The 17,206-nt window shown below is 42.5% G+C and overlaps 1 protein-coding gene across 6 annotated transcripts in view; it reads right to left on the bottom strand.

Annotated features, from left to right (window-relative positions):
* Positions 1–17,206, bottom strand: part of LOC307188082 (uncharacterized protein) — a 68,741-nt gene that overhangs the window by 37,203 nt on the left and 14,332 nt on the right. For 5 of the 6 annotated variants that reach the window (XM_079924804.1, XM_079924808.1, XM_079924806.1 and 2 more), the window contains exons 2-4: positions 16,585–16,796; positions 16,412–16,480; positions 15,367–15,405 (exon numbers count right to left, since the gene is read on the bottom strand). In XM_079924804.1, coding sequence (XP_079780930.1) covers positions 15,367–15,405; positions 16,412–16,480; positions 16,585–16,795 — 319 coding nt within the window. In that variant the 5' untranslated portion in view covers position 16,796. Of the gene's footprint in view, positions 1–15,366; positions 15,406–16,411; positions 16,481–16,584; positions 16,925–17,206 lie in introns of those variants that run through there. The other variant, XM_079924805.1, reaches the window with a different exon arrangement.

Raw genomic sequence — 17,206 nt, 5'->3', positions numbered from 1 at the left:
AAACAAGAGTTAGTAGTGCTTTACGTCAAGGAAGAAATAGTGCCTGATGCATTTCAAGGCCCTGTTGGCCTGGTGCGGCTCTTTCGCAGGCTAAATTTTGTCAGATGGACATCTTGAGATCATTCCCAATTTTCCAACCTCGAGAAAGATATATTTACATTCAAGAAAAGTAACTTTTCTTCTAACAGCCCTTTTGTTTTGCATCCAGGATGCAACAATGTTCAGCAGGGCTGACCATTACAGTCTCAAACAGAGAACTCCACACGTGCATGGCTGAGTGGCCAGGTCAGGCCTGCAATTGTAGCTGGATCTTCATTTGAGATAAGCCATTATATTTCACTTTTATTTATTTATTTTTTTAACATCTTTATTGGAGTATAAGTGCTTTACAATGGTGTGTTAGTTTCTGCTTTATAACAAAGTGAATCAGCTATACGTATACATATATCCCCATGTCCCCTCCCTCTTGTGTCTCCCTCCCACCCTCCCTATCCCACCCCTCTAGGTGGTCACAAAGCACTGAGCTGATCTCCCTGTGCCATGCGGCTGCTTCCCACTAGCTAGCTATTTTACATTTGGTAGTGTATATATGTCCATACCACTCTCTCACTTCGTCCCAGTTTACCCTACCCCCTCCCTGTATCCTCAAGTCCATTCTCTACATCTGTGTCTTTATTCTTCTCCTGCCCCTAGGTTCTTCAGAACCTTTTTTTTTTTCCGATTCCATATATATGTGTTAGCATATGGGATTTGTCTTTCTCTTTCTGACTTACTTCACTCTGTATGACAGACTCTAGGTCCATCCACCTCACTACAAATAACTCAATTTCGTTTCTTTTTATGGCTGAGTAATATTCCATTGTATATATGTGCCACATCTTCTTTATCCATTCATCTGTCGATTGACACTTAGGTTGTTTCCATCTCCTGGCTATCATAAATAGAGCTGCAATGAACATTGTGGTACATGACTCTTTCTGAATTCTGGTTTTCTCAGGGTATATGCCCAGTAGTGGGATTGTTGGGTCGTATGGTAGTTCTATTTTTAGTGTTTTAAGGAATCTCCATACTGTTCTCCATAGTGGCTGTATCAGTTTACATTCTTTCACTTTTATGATTCTAGGCTGAAGCATAGCTGGCCTTGCTTACTTCAGCTCAAGAAAGAGACCTAAATGGACATAAAAACTCTTTTTGAATATTTGTTTTCAAGGGAATTACTCAAAACCTGCCTACAATATGCAGTCTATGAGTAATTAGCTAGCCATTTTAATAATGTCAAAAACTCATGGTCAAGTGAATTTTAGATAATCCCAAAGTTATCCCAAAGATAATCCCAAAGTAATCCCATTACTTTGTTTAAACACAAAGTAATGTCCAAGAAATAATTATATACCCACTCAGGTATTACTGAGGTCACTAGAAAGAAAAATGCGGCAAATATTTTGGTTTGGGCATTTTTTTACTGTAACCATTTAAAAGCAACTTTAGTTCCATTGGCAGGAGAATTACAGATTTCTATGCTATGAACAGCAACAGATTGGGGCATAAATCAAAACTTTTAATGATTTTCTCTCTTTTGTAGAGGAAGGGAGTTTTCAGAAGCCCATAGGCATTTTCTTGGTGGGCTAAGGGGTCTTTCTTTATGCAGATGGGATTTCTAGCCTTAAATTTATGGGAAGCTTCTATTTTCTAAATCTTGCCTGACAGTCAGTGTTTCACTTGTTCTGGACCCAACATAGCTTCTCATAAAATATTTTGCTTCTAAGTGAGTTGTGAAAATGGGACTCACAAAATGATGATAGAAATATTGCTTTTGAAACCCCTCCAGAAGCCTTCAGGGTAACAAAATAGAATATATGAGAAAAAAAAAAAAAAGCCTAGTTCGTGTTACAAAGGTGTAAAAGAAATGGGAGGTGGTTGCTTCTTACTGGATGCAGCCCCAAAGACTCATTAAAGACCAAAATTTACTCGTATAATCTCCTTTGTTAAAATAATATTAAGATAGTACTGAAATAATTCCAGTAGAAATTATAAGACACAACTAACATTCATTCCAGAATACTAAAAACTGTTAAGAGGGAAATCAAAGAACATTTTTCTTATGAAATTTTAATCAAGAAAGAGTGACAAGGGCTTCCCTGGTGGTGCAGTGGTTGAGAATCTGCCTGCTAATGCAGGGGACACGGGTTTGAGCCCTGGTCTGGGAAGATCCCACATGCCGCGGAGCAACTAGGCCCGTGAGCCACAACTACTGAGCCTGCGCGTCTGGAGCCTGTGCTCTTCAACGAGAGAGGCTGCGACAGTGAGAGGCCCGCGCACCGCAATGAAGAGTGGCCCCTGCTCGCCGCAACTGGAGGAAGCCCTCGCACAGAAACGAAGACCCAACACAGCCAAAAATAAATAAATAAATTTATTTATTTAAAAGCTCAGGAAATAAAAAGAGCTTTCTCCTAGAAGTTATAAAATATTTAAAAAAAAAAAAAAAAGAGTGACAAGAAGACATCCCAGATATGCAAACCCTTGGAAAATAGATTCCTCATACACTATTTCTGAAATAATTATTAAGGATGTATTTTAGCAAAACACAAAAGCAAATCCAATTAAGGAGGAAACCTGAGATCTAACAAACAGGGCAACCAGCCAAGCAGTACACAACAAAGAAAGCCCACAGTGACAGATGTGGAACAAACCCATAAAGGGACTACACTGCTCCATCCAACTGATGGTGTGGTCAAGGGGCCATATTCTAGTGACATGACAAACGAAGCCTATTTTCTTCTAACAATAAAATAAGAAATGGCAAATAGAACCTGTAAAAAAACAAAGTATTTACATGAAAGTTGTGGTCCAGATGCAATTAAACCAGACATGGTATTATTTTGAACACATTAGAGAAGAGAATTCATGTGACCTTGATGATGGGAGAATTCCCCTTTCAAGACAAGGTTAGTCATAGAGAATTCCCTACTGACCATACACTGCTCAGTCCTGTGGTAAATACTCTATGTAATTATACCACAATTACTTTTCGTTACAGTTGTAGGACGGAATGTAAATTACTAACCTTGAGGACATAAAAATAAGGGTTTAACCAGCCAAAACTGGGAAATTTATAGTAAGGAGAGATATAGGAACATATAGGGAGATAATTTCTTCGTCTTACCTAATAAGTCAAGAGATACGAAGTAGAGATTTAAGTATACTATTTAGTTACAAAGGCAAGAAGTACAGAGGAACCTCCCACTAATAAACATTCCCACTTGACATGCATGAAATCTGTCATTCACTTCAGGTTCATATTGTTCTAGGGAAAAAAGCATTCTATCCCCTCTTTAGAACATAATTCTCTCTCTAGGTCAGGACTCTTCTGATTCCAAGAGGTTCCTCCTGATTATACAGACAGCTCAAATTTAGAAAGCACTGTTGATCTCTGACTTCCTGTGTCAAGGGCAAGTACTGGGACATAAAACAGAGGGTACACAAACAACAATCATATTCTCTCACTATCAGAATCCTGCTGTTTGGCTGGTAAATCCACCCCTCCCCAAGCATACTGTGGTCCAACTCCAAGCCATCCTCCAAGGCCATTTTGGCCAGTGCCTGGTACTCCCAATAACAGAAGATGGTCTGACATACAGTAATGGAAAAATCATGGATTTATGTGATCAAACTGGGCTCACACCTTGCCTCTGTCTTACTTCTCTGAAACTTCAGGCAAGTTACTTAATCTATCCCCACTTTAGCTTCCCCATCTGTAAAATAGAGGCATTGGTATCCAGCTCACAAGTCTGTATTGATGATCAAATGAAATAACATCCAAGGCATTTAGTAAAGTGCTTGGCACGTAGTAGGTGTCTGGAAATGTTATGATTTAACTTCCTTCCCTTCACAGATGAAATTTGTTGTGTTGAATATTAAGTGTTCTTAATACATTGTTCTTCTTTTTTCCCTCCATTTCAGCACATGTGGTCATTAGGAGAACTTTTAAGAAATGTTCTTTCGCGTCTCAGTTTCTACAGTTCTCTGACCAGACGCTGATTAAACAAGTAGAACCATGCTAGTTAAGCATCTCCTGGGCTAGACCAGAAGTGGATTGCTGCTGCCACCTGGTGGTAACAAGGGGAATTTGAGGCAGCATTTCGTAGAAGCTTGTTTGCTAAGGTCCAAGTGGCCAAGGGCCTCCCCGCCCCTCACCCCTACTCTATTAGAGCTTGGTGAAGACAAAAAGCCCCTGTTTATTTTCCAAACACAGTGTCTGAAGAGGGAGATACTTACTAGTTTGTTTCCATCATTTGGATTAGAAGTTAAGGTCAAGACTGACCATGGGCAAATATGTAAAGTTGGCAAAGACTGACTTTGAGAATCTGAGATTCTTTCCTATTCCCCATACCTTCTTTGGTTTCCCTTGTCCTTATGCCATATACCCTATTGTTCTTCCTCATATCAAAATCTGTTCAGAAAAAAAAATTCTGATAAAATAATTCACTCTGGGGTATAAGTGACTAACAAGGTTTAAGGAGACTTCTCCCCCTAGAATGTTCACATTTTTAGTTACACTGTTTTTGAATAGAGGAGTTATATATGTACACGGTCCAAATTACACAAGGTCCTCCCCTCCGCCAAACCACCCTCTTCCATTCTACAGAAGCACCTCTTGACCTGTACTCTTCCAGAGATTTTCCCCCCATATATATACTCATACAACTATTACTTATTTTTAAAAGGCAAATGCTATACAGGCTATTCTGCATCTTGCTCCTTTCACCCAATGTATCTTGGAGATTATGTCACGGTGTTTGCACTTCAACAGGAACTTTAACCGTCTTCCTCGGGCAAAAAGAATAAAGCTCTCTTCCTACAAGTTGAGGGATTGTCAGGCCAGGTGAGAAGAGGTTTGAGGGGGTGGGCCTCCAACATTAGTGAGGATATGAATCACCTGGGGAGCCTGTACAGTAGGTGCAGGCCCATGTCTGATTCGGTAGGTCTGGGGTGGGCCTGGGAATGACATGTTTAATGAGGAACGTAGCTGATCCTAACGCAGGCTCTGTAACCTCACTCTGAGAGTCACTGCTTAAAAGCAGAAGTTCTCAGCCCTGGTTGCGTGTTAAAATCACCTGGGGAACTTTTTAAAAAAATTCTGATGATTAGCTTGGCCTGGGTTGGTTCCCAGGTGAATCTACTGTGCGGTCAGGACTGAGATTTAATGCAGTGATTCTCAAACTTGGTTGCTTATTGGAATCCCTTGGGAAGCATTAAAAACTACTGATGCCGGGGTCACACCCCTACAGATAATAATGTAATCGGTCTGGGGTGTGGCCGGCGTCCTGGGAGCTTTTAGAGCTCTCCAGGTGATTCAAATGTGCAGTCACATTTGGGAAAACTCGGTTTAAGAGCACCTAGTTTAAGAATATGATGACTGAAAATTCCAGGCTGCTGAGGCTGATGGATCAAAGAATGTGTGTCTCTGGCACCACTATTCTGGTAGCCGCGGGAAAGCCGAAGTAGAGCTAACATGTTGTCTTCCTCTATTCTTCTTTTGTTATCAACAGTTTGTACTCTTTGATAAATATCTGTTTAACCAGAACTCTGTTTTCTGTCACTAGTATGGTAGGAAGACATTAGGGCAGCTAACTGTCTATCCTTGATCAATAAGATCGATCTAATGAGATAAATGGGGAGAGAAGACCAAACCCCCATTTCCACCCCAAACCAAATTCGGCCTGGTCAAGCACCTGAAGGAGCGTTCCCTCTTGTCTGGCAAGGCGCTCCCCTATCAGAGAAATCTAGCCTCCAGGATCTTTTCTGAGACATTCCACACAAAAGTGTTAGTGTATCTGCATTGACTTCCACTAGTCAGCGGCATTTTCTTGACTCCTTTGGGCAGTGATAATTTGGCAACATTCTGATTGGAGGAATCTTCTCTGAAACTCTTCAGTGATGAGGCCCCACCCAAAGCGGTTTCCCTATTTAGCTCCATCAGCCCCTTTCGATAAAGACCACCTTAGAGCTGAAGACAGAGCCACTTTTCTATTTCCAACTTCAAAAATAAGTTGAGAGTTTTCTAATGACCTGTCTGGATGGCAAACAGATAGCTTTTTCGTTTTTAACTTGATCGGGTGTAAGAACAGGAGAGAACTGTTAACATTTCTCTGGCTGTGCATTTTGGCAACACACCAGCTTCAGCTGTTTACTTTACAGCAATATGGCTGCGGGCAAGTCGGACTAATGAGGGAAACTAAAGATTTAGAGCTAAATATTAAATTTATCTTAGTCTTTATTTCTTGCTGTTCCGACTAATAAAAAACATTCCTCTGGGATCTTCTAGTATGAATGTATCTAGTTTGTGGTGCTTTATGTATGGCCAGAAAGACATGGGGCTCTAAATGACACATGAACAGCCACAGCATTTGTTTTCTCTTTATTTTATGTGGATGGTATAACCTCTACTGGTTGGGAATGTGATACATTAATAGGGTTTATGTTGGAAGTAGCTTGGCCTAGGTTTTTCATTATAGGATAGTAGTAAGCTTTTCTCTTTGGGGAATTTACTGCAAACTGGAGCCCTGCATAAGCAGACCAGCAAGGATGCAAAAGAAGGCGCTATGGTGAAGGCTCGTTCTGATTTGGGAATCTTGATATTTAAATCTGACTTTTTAATGGACCCCCCTCATGGGTGGTTTCACTTTTGGAGGTTTTCAGTTATCCAAGGTCTGAAAATATTAAATAGAAGATTCCAGAAATAAACAATTCATAAGTTTTTTCATTGTGCGCCATTCCAAGTAACATGATGAAATCTCTTGCTGTCCAGCTCTGTCCTGCCCGGGTCGTGAATCATCCCTTTGTCCATCATATCCTGTTAGTCACTTAGTAGCCATCTTGGCTGTCAGATCAACTGTCACAATACCTCCATGCTTGTGTTCAGGTAACCCTTACTTTATATAATAATGTCCACAAGGTGCAAAAGTAGTGATGCTGGCAACTTGGATATGCCAAAGAGAAGCTGTAAAGTGCTTCCCTTAAGTGAACAGGTGAGAGTTCTGGACTTAAAAGGGAAAGAAAAAATCCTATGCTGAGGGTGCTAAGATTTACAGTAAGAAGAAATCTCCTATCCCTGAAATTGTGAAGAAGAAAACAGAAATTCATGTTACTTTTGCTGTTGTACCTCAAACTGCAAGAGTTACTGCCACAGTGAGGGATAAGTGCTTAGTAAGGATGGAAAAGGCATTAAATTTGTACAATAAGATATTTTGAGAGAGAGACCACATTCATATAATTTTTATTACAATATATTGTTATAATCGTTCTATTTTATTATTAGTTATTGTTAAGATCTTACTGTGCCTAACTTATAAACTAAACTTTATCACAGGTATGTATATATAGCAGTATTGTCGGGGAGGAAGAAATTTTCCTCTGCCCTTCTAGGTTCTTCCAGCTGGTTTAAGAATTAAATTGACATGAGACAGATTAACAGGAGAAAATCAAAGTTTAATAATATGTAGACATGGGAGAGACCCAGAAAAACAGAGTAACTTGCTAATATGGCTGAAACTCCACTTTAAATACCATCCTTAGCTAAAGACCAAAGAGGATGTTGGTGCAGGGTTTGGAATTTCAAAGTAGAGGAAGGCAATTGACAATGTTTGCTGGGCCAGGCAGAGACAACGGGACACAGAGAGGAATTTTAACAAATAGACTTTGCTAGGTTCCTTCTTGCCTACCCCACCTAGTTCATAGTGTAGTTATCTATGGTGGTTGCTCTATTCCCTTAATAGGTCCTCTATCTGAATTCTTTAGCTAAGGGGACAGGTCAAAGTTTCTTCCTGAGTCTTTTGAGCCTTGATTGTTTTCAACTCGAAATAATCTGCATGCCAAAGACACATTTGGGGGTGGCAAATTTTGCTCCCCTACAGAATATTTAGGGTTTGGTACTATCTGCAGTTTTAGGCATCCACTGGGGGTCTTGGAACACATCCCCCATGTATAAGGGGGATTACTGTATGTGTCAGCGCTGCAGTCGAGGAAGGTGGATGACAGTTTTGCTTCCTTCTTACCTGTTCAGTCACTGCAGCACCATCAACTGAATCCTGCCCTTAACATTCTGGTGAAATGACCATCCATGACAGTTCCTGATGAATTGACAACGCAAAGTTTTCTTCTCCGACCTTATCCTGTTTAACTCCCCTCCTGCTGTGGGTCCTGGTGGCCCTCTTTCCTCTGGAAATCTTCCTCCCATGGCTTTTTGAGCCTCCTCAGTTCTGGGCTCCCCTCCTTTATCTGACTGATACTCTCTCTTACCTTTATTCTTTCTTCATTAGTTCCCATCCCTTCATGTCCCCCTAAATGTGGACATTCACAGGTTCTGTCCTGTACCTCATCTGTTCTCACTCCATCCTCTCCCAGGTCACTCCTGTAGTTTCTGCTCCCGCCCATGTATTGATGACTCTCAACATCTCCAGTGACAACCTTTCCCAAGTCCCAGGTCCACGAGTGCAGCTCGATCCACATCCCACAGCAATCCAAACTCAACCAAATTGACTGTAACACTTTGCCCACAAAACCAATTCCTTCTTGTGTCATCAGCTTCTCAGTCTGGAAGCTTCTTCCTGGCTCAACATACCAGCCCAGCCACTGCAGGAATTGCTTCCAAATCCATCTTCTCTATCTCTACTTCCACTTTCTATTTCTATACTTCATTATTCCTCACTTGGGCTATTCCTGTAACTTTCTACCTGGTTCTCCATAATTCCAGGATTTTCCCCTTCTGTTCTACATAATGCTTTTTAAATCTCTTGCTAAAATAAAATGTGTCCAAATCCTCTGGCTTATCACTGCCTACAGATTAGGCACTGGAGAACCTTCAAGAAAGCACACATTTAGCAACAACAGGGCTCAAACCCAATATTTTAGCATTTTTCTCCCATGCTCTTTTTGTGCCAAACTCCTTCCATTACCTGAAACACCACACCATGTTTTCAGTAAAAACATTCACCAAGCATCAAAAGCTGCGAGCTGCTGCCAGGAATACAACAGGGATACAACATCTCTGTCAACTCTCCTTAATCCTGGTCCCATTGTTTGGTTTTTATATATGTAACCCGACTCAAATCTTTTGGTAATAAAGTAAAATATGCATAACTAAATCTGTAAAATCCATTGAATTTGTTGGATACCAAGTTAACCTCCATCCCTGGTCTTTCACTTCCACCCACTTCCCATCTCTCTGGCAGATTCCTTCATGGAGGAGAAGCATCAGGCCATGGGACACAGTTGAAAAGGAGGGCTGTCCCAGCTGACATCACTGAGTACCTGTCACCCACCAGGTCCTGTGTTAAGTGTACTCAATGCTTTGTCTCACTAACCCTCCCAGCAACCCTCTCAGATAGGTTTTCATTGTATCTTCATTTTACAAATGAGGACATTGAGGCTTAGAGAGGTGAAGCGACTTTCCATGCAGTTTAATACCAACACTGGTGCTTAATGCCAACCCTGTACTGCTTCCCACTCATAACAGGTGACAAGTTAGTAGAATACAAGATATTTGTGCTATAAACGCAACCATCCAAAACATGCGTAAGAAGAGAGATTGGTGAGAAATACCACAAAGTTTACGGTAGTGGTTATGTGAGGTGGTGGGAATATTGAGCAGCCCACCTCTACCCCAGCAGCTAGAATGTCAGCTACTTGCCCATTCCCTCACCCCCCAAGAAAGGCTGCCTACTCTGTGTTCCTGTGGTATTTTTCATACATCTCTACTATAGCAGCTCTATCACTGTGTAATTTTTCTGTTTACCTTGTTTTACCTGAAGGATTGAGTTCCCCAAGGGAAGAGATGTTTCTTCACATCTTTCAACCGTCAATGCTTAGCAGAGACCTTGGCACATGAAAAGTGCCTAGTGGTTATTTGATGAATGAATGAATGGTCTCTATTCTAGGCTCTGTGGGCCTATGATCTCTCTCACAACTACTCAACTCTGACTTTATAATACAAAAGCAGCTATAAGCAATACATAAATGAAGAATCATGGGTGTTTCTAATACTTTATAGACAATAAAATTTGAATTTCACATGATTTTTACATGTCAAGAAATTTATTCTTCTTTTGATTTTTTTTTTCCAACCATTTAAAAGCCATTGTTAGAGTAGATCTGGGGTATCTGGATAAAAAAGGAAACAGCCAGATTTGGTCCACAGGCCATGGTTTGCCAAACCCTGTTCTGAACCTTCAAACTACCCATCACACTTCTCAGCCTGGGGACTGTTCCATTGTCCCACATGGAAGAACAGTGCTGGAGGTGTGGTTATGGGATACAGCCCAACACTCAAAACTATTTGGCATGCCAGTGCACCAAACACCTCTGCCGAAACCCAAACTGGAGGGTCTGTTAGAGATGCCCCACGCAACAGCGTAAAGCAGCCGGTAAGTCTCGCACAAAGTCCTGGTTTTTTTAACCATTAACAGAGTTATTAGTTAATCTCCTAGGGAGAGGAGTTGAAAGGCTTGCGAATAGGGTTGCCACATACAATGGGGAGGGATGGGCAGACTGGGAGTGGTTATTTGGGAAATATGCGGACATGTGCATTCAGAAAGGCAGCAAGATCCCGCATGCAAATGCATCAAGTATGCCAGATAGTTTTTGATCTGTTACAAATAAAGGAATTAAAAATTCCCAGACAAAGCAAAACTCCAGAGGATCGTGCCAAGGTAATGGGATTATAGCACTGAAAACAGGTCAATGGAGAGACCTGCCTTTTAAATCGATACAAATAGCTCAAAAGCGCTGGGCTGCTGCTTCTCTTAACCTAGAAGCATTTCTGAAGCTTTGTAGAAGGCCACTCTTTACATAAAACTTGTCTTCCCTGTTGAAAACAGGCATTCGTTGCTTCTTGAGTATCTCAGAGAGGGCACTAGGGGAATTTGCCGGACTTCAAAGCAGGGAAAAGAAAAACACTTCGAGATAACACTCTCTTGTGTATGTATAAATGTCAACTGCCCCACATCTCCAGGATTCATCTCACACTCACTAGGGTCCTGAAAAGTTGAAGAAAGTGAACACTAACATTTTAGGAGAGTTTAGCACGTGATGTACCAGCCACAGCTAACGGCCAGCTGAGTCCAGCGATGGGCCTGTGACTTCTTTGTGCCTCAGTGTATTCATGTGAAACGTGAGGTAGTTGCATGAGGCTGTGAGGTTCTTTTCTGCTCTACAGTTCTGGGATCATAATATACATTCCTATTTGCGTGTAACCTGAATTTCACCAGATTGCACCAATGTTTGGGTGTGAAAAGAACACAATATTACTTATATAATATTCTGACCCAAAACCTTTAACTTGGATCTAATCATGAGGAAACAATCAGACCGATCCCAGTTCTGAGACAGTACAAAACAACTGGCCTGCACTCTTCAAAAATGCCACCATATGGAAAAGTTAAAAAAATTTAAAAATAAGTCACAGGGATTGTTCCAGACTAAAAGAGACAAAAGAGACACAATGACATACAACTATGAGGATACTTGGAGTAATTTGACTAGGGACTATATATATATTAGTTAAAATATATGCACTATATAATATAATTACATATATTACATAGTATATAATAATGATATTGTGGTTATGTAAGAGAATGTCCTTGTTTTAGAAAATACAAGCTGAAATATTTAGGGGTAAACTGTCATGGTGTCTGTATCTCACACTCAAATGGTTCAGGGAAAAAAGTGTGTGTGTGTGTGTGTGTGTGTGTGTGTGTGTGTGTGTGTGTAGAGAGAGAGAGAGAAAGGATAAAGTAAGTGTGGCAAAATGTCAGCCACTGGTGAGTCCAGTGGAGAGGTATAAAAACTTTTGTTGTACTATTCTATCCACTTTTCCGTGGGTCTTAAATTTTCTAAAATTAAAAGTTGGGATAAAAAACATGTGTCAGGGCTTCCCTGGTGGCACAGTGGTTAAGAATCTGCCTACCAGTGCAGGGAACACGGGTTCAAGCCCTGGTCTGGGAAGATCCCACATGCCGCGAAGCAACTCAGCCCATACGCCACAACTACTGAGCCTGTGCTCTAGAGGCTGCGAACCACAACTACTGAAGCCCACGTGCCTAGAGCCTGTGCTCCACAACAGGAAAAGCCACCACAATGAGAAGCCCGTGCACCACAATAAAGAGTAGCCCCTGCTCGCTGCAACTAGAGAAAGCCCGCGCATAGCAATGAAGACCCAACGTAGCCAAAAAAAAAAAAAAGAAAAGAAAGAAAACGTGTCAGACTTCCTACCAGGGCCAGTGCCCTGAAAGAAGGGAAGAAACTGAGAGAAGGCAGGCAAGCCAGGGGGTGGGGAAAAAGTGCTGTTTTCTTTGAGGGAGGCTGACATCTTGGGCACATGCAAAAAGGAGAATGAGATCTTGGAGGCCAGGCTAGACAGATAAGAAGGCCAGAGGAAGATGCTCCCAGGTCCCACTCTTCTTAGAGATGGGAGTAGAAAAGAGGGCTCCCTGGGACCCGAAGACTTCTAACAGAGAAAGAGAAGCCACATTTCCAATGCTGACCAGAGCAATGAGGAGTGAAGGACTCAGCACTCAGGAAAATACCGATAAGAACCTCTTAAAGCTTCAGGTGGGGCTTCCCTGGTGGCGCAGTGGTTGAGAGTCCGCCTGCCGGTGCAGGGCACACGGGTTCGTGCCCCGGTCCGGGAAGATCCCACATGCCGCGGAGCGGCTGGGCCCATGAGCCACGGCCGCTGAGCCTGCGCGTCCGGAGCCTGTGCTCTGCAGCGGGAGAGGGCACAGCAGTGAGAGGCCCGCATACCGCAAAAAAAAAAAAAAAAAAGCTTCAGGTGGTACCCATAACTGGAGCAATTGGGATATCATGTTAAAGATTGGGGAAGTTGTGGTACAAACTTCCAGTTACAAGATAAGTAAGTACTGGGGATAGAATGTACAACATGATGACTATAGTTAGCACTGCTGTAGGGTATATTTGAAAGTTGCTAGTCTTAGATTCCAAAAGCTCTCATCACATGGAAAAAGTATTTTGTAACTATATGAGGTAATGGATGTTAACTAAACTTACTATGGTAACCACTCAGCAATATATGTCTGTCAGGTCATTATGCTGTATACCTTCAACTTACACAGTGCTGTATGCCAGATATATCTCAATAAAACTGGAGGAAGAATGTTTGGGGTTATCTGTTCCAAGAATGTAGAGAAAATCTGGACAGATTTGATCAGGAAAGTCCAGCAAGTTCCTTGCAGCCCATTTGCAGCATCGCTGGGTTCATTTTGAGATGACGAAGTTACCAAGAGGGGGGATTTGGGGGAATGTAGGTGGGGAGGACGCAGAGGGAAGACAAGAAGCCAGTTAGGACAGAAATAAGTAGAGTCCCGGCCAGTTTAGATGGTGGCCCAATGGGAATCCCTACCAGATGGGATTCTACACCTCAGCCTAGTGAGTGGAACAATGGGTGCTTCTGGCAGACCCAACAGTCCTTGACTTTGTATCTGTCGCTCTGGGGGCTTCCCTGAGAAGTGTGTTACAGACAAAGTCTGAACCTAAAGATGTAGAACAGTAGTTCTCTCACACTAAATGAGCATTGGAATCACCTGGAGGGCTTGTTCAATCCCAGACTGATGGGCTCCACCCAAGAGTTTCTGATCCACAAAGTGTGGGGCGGGGCCCAAGGATTTGCATATTTAACAAATTCCCAAGTGATGCTGAGGCTGCTGGTCCTGGGACCACACTTTGAGAACTGCTGACACGACAGAGAGCAAAGGAGAAGAAAGGAGCCAGCTGTGCTAGCCCTGTGCAAGATGGAGAAAGGAAAAGGGACCGACCTTTTCCTGAGCAGCCAAAGAACAGATTAAACAGTCAAAATCTCAGTTGAGTTTTTTAAAAAGTTGCGGGACAGCAGTGGAGCAACAAGGGAGGATGACGTTCCCTTGCTGCAGAAAGAGAAAGAAACATTGCTCGTGGGGTGGCATTGAAAAGTGAAGGAGGACAGCACCCTGAGGGGCAGCCACTGAAGGACAAAGGCCCCTGGAGGCATGGGCTCCAGTTCAGGGACCCGCCAAGGGCAACTCCCCACAGACGCCAACAGGAAAGGCGACGACGGGTTTCCCAGGCCTGAGCTATGCCTACCTCCCTCAGCCAATGAGGCTGACCCCTGAAACCACACAGCCTGCTTCCTCAGGCCTTTCCTGACACCTGTCCCAGGCAAATACCAGCTAAACGGCAGGTTAGTAAACTGGCTTATCACACTAAATCTTATTAACATATGAGCTACCGTTTATGCATTAAGTTAATGGGACCCTCATCATCACACCGTGAACTGCATTATTGCTCACATTACAAGTAAGAAAGCCGACACTTGGACAGGTTGAGTGTCTTGCCCAAAGTTACAGAGCAGGGATGAACGGAGATAATACTGCTTCATCACTTTTCCTCCTGGAGAGGAAGTTCCCCCTAGGAAACGGGAGGTATGGGGGCACACACCTACAGAGGAGAAGGAATGAGGGGCAGGAAGGAAAACAACAGCTGCCACTGCGAAAGGAAGGCTTTAGCGCTCATGCAAACCCAGCTGCTCCTTCTGAAATCATCCTATGAGAAAATCTTGCATCCGTAAACTGACCTATTTGCGTCCTGCTCTTCTGAGTTAGAAATCCCTCATGATGTAAAGCAAATAAAGAAGAATGCCTGACTCATATTCCTCTTAAAACCTGCTGCCTAACCAAGGAGACTGTTTTCAGTTCAAGCCTGTTTTCAGCACACAAGGCCCATAACTGGACCCCAAGCACATCACCAGCTGGTGATCCTGTGAAGGAACGAACACAGAGTATCGTCCGTGGATCTCAGCGAAGGGCTGAGAGGTGTGCTTGCTTGGGAGAGGCAGGCAGGCATCCCAATCATGAATAAAAGCCTGCAGCGCAGGCTTAAAGAGCTTTGGTCTGTTTGTAAAGATGGTAAAAACAGCTCCACGGGAGCCAAAGCCAAATCCAATACTGTAAAGGAACATTTACTAGAGAGCAACTTCCCTCCCGGGTACATATTTGCATGAGGTGTAAAATTTCTGAACATCTGAAGAAGATAAAAGCTGGGAATCTTATGACTTAACTACAGTCACACCAAGGTCCCAAGCCAAGTTTAAAACAGAAACAATGCCTTCAGCCTCAACCACTAGCCCAAGTATTGCCACAGTGAGAATTTGTCTTCTCTAGACCCTTGGTCGCTATGAGGAAAAACAGAAACATATTTATGGATCAACTGGGAAGGAAAATTTACTTCTTTCATGCTGTTTTTGATGACAGAAAGTCAAGCAGAAATGCATTCCAACTTTTTACAAGTCAACGAAAATATTTTATCTTGAATTCTTACCTTCTAAATGATTGGTTTCTTCTCCGGGCAGTGTTGCTCCTGGGGAAAGAGTGGGAAAATACTGAATAACTGGAAAGGGTTAATATCAATTGAGCTAACAAAGCATTGGGGTGCTTGCCCTGGAATGGGGCCCTTTAACTCTCCCAGTACTTTCTCAAAAAATAAATGTCATGAAAAGTGTTTCATCCATCATGCTGAGTTTCAGGGATAGCACGTTATCTCAAGAGAACAAGGAAGACCCTGCTGGCCCCCAGCACTCAGTGAAAAGCAAATGGTGATGAGTTTAAAAGGAAAGCAAGTTTGATACTTTCTGTTCTATTTCGGTACCCTCTGCTATATTTAGTTTCATGGTTAAGACCTATGTGATGAGTCTATATAGTTTTATTCTTTTTAGTATAAATTCTAAATTTATTTAGAATTTATTTAGTAATTTCTATTTAGCCTATCAGTTGATCACATGCCATGAGATTTGGAAGCAGGTAGTGGGCCCCAAATTGCTGCAAAAATGATGTCAAGCTCATGAGGTAAGAGGCTGAAGGAGAAATGTCATGAAAAAGAAGACCTACAATCATATTAATAAGGAACACAACCCATTAGAAAGAGATCATTGCTTCTTCAATATTTTGTTTTGCAGAGCAAAAATTGGCAGACTGAGATACACATGTTTCTTAAAGCCATTAGTTAACTCACTGCATTCAAATCTTCTTCCAAGTCATTCAGTTAAGATATAACTTAGAGATCACTGCTGGAATTTCCACTGGGGGGAGCTGGGCACTTTCCATTCCCCAGCAGTGCCAGGTCCTGCTGCCCTCTACTTACTGCTCCCAAGAGGTGACAGATCTGCTGTGAGAGCTTGGGAGGAGAAACTGACCATGCCCAGCACTGTATTTAGCCTTTCGGGAGCAGCCCGTTCTCTGCTGTCTCCTACTTGGCCACTCTGCGTGCCTCCAGCCTGCCAGAGCCAGTGGGAATTATAATTGGAGTGAGGAAATGGTAAGAAGCCTATTGGGCAACAGATCTCCACTTGTTTACTCATCAGCATTACCTGTAAAAAGGCAGATAGCTTTCATCGAAGTCTCTCCCGAGGAGGACAGGTTGTCCACTGCCACAACGGCTAAGAAATACAAACACATCCTTTTCCTTTATAGGCAAAATGGTGCAATTCGATGTAACTGCTCTCACTACAGATGGGCCAGGACGTGGCCCACTGCATCTTACCCTTTGCTGAGAAAGGACATCCCCCTTGCTGAGGGGCACACGTTAGTTCACACCCTGTATCCATGCCTGGGTCTTCCTGGGTCAACTTAAAGCATTGCTTCTGCTCAGGCTCCTGGCTTCTGCCCATTTTTGTTGGCCATTCGGCACAGAATTGGATATCATGTGCTCCTCTACTCTGTGGTCCCATGCAGATCAGTGCCAAGCAGCCCATCCTGTAAGAGAGTTCAGTTGCATTTCAGGAGCACAGCATGGGCTGAACCCCTTTGCAAGCCTAACTTGCCAAACTACTCCAGAGACTAGAGATGACATTGTTAACAGTCCCAAGCCTTGGTCATGCCTGCTTCTTGGACACCTCAGTCTGTTAACTCACACTTTGGTCTTTATACCACATTACCTTCTGGGCTTTCAAAAACTGACATAATTAATATTAAATACGTGAGAAACTAATGTGTATTTAAGAATGTTTATGGAGTACCTCTAATGCACCAGGTGGAAACATGGACCCCACATACAAGAAGTCCATAAGGAAAAAATAATAAACAAACAAACAAAAGTACAATAATGTTTAAATGTCATAATAGAGGACGAGAGACGTGAACTGTGTGGCATTATTCCAACTCTC

The sequence above is a fragment of the Stenella coeruleoalba genome (genome assembly GCF_951394435.1).
Source record: "Stenella coeruleoalba genome assembly, chromosome: 6".
Taxonomy (NCBI): Eukaryota; Metazoa; Chordata; class Mammalia; order Artiodactyla; family Delphinidae; genus Stenella; species Stenella coeruleoalba.
The sequence above is the reverse complement of the archived record's forward strand: the minus strand, read 5'-3'. Positions and strand labels throughout refer to the sequence as shown.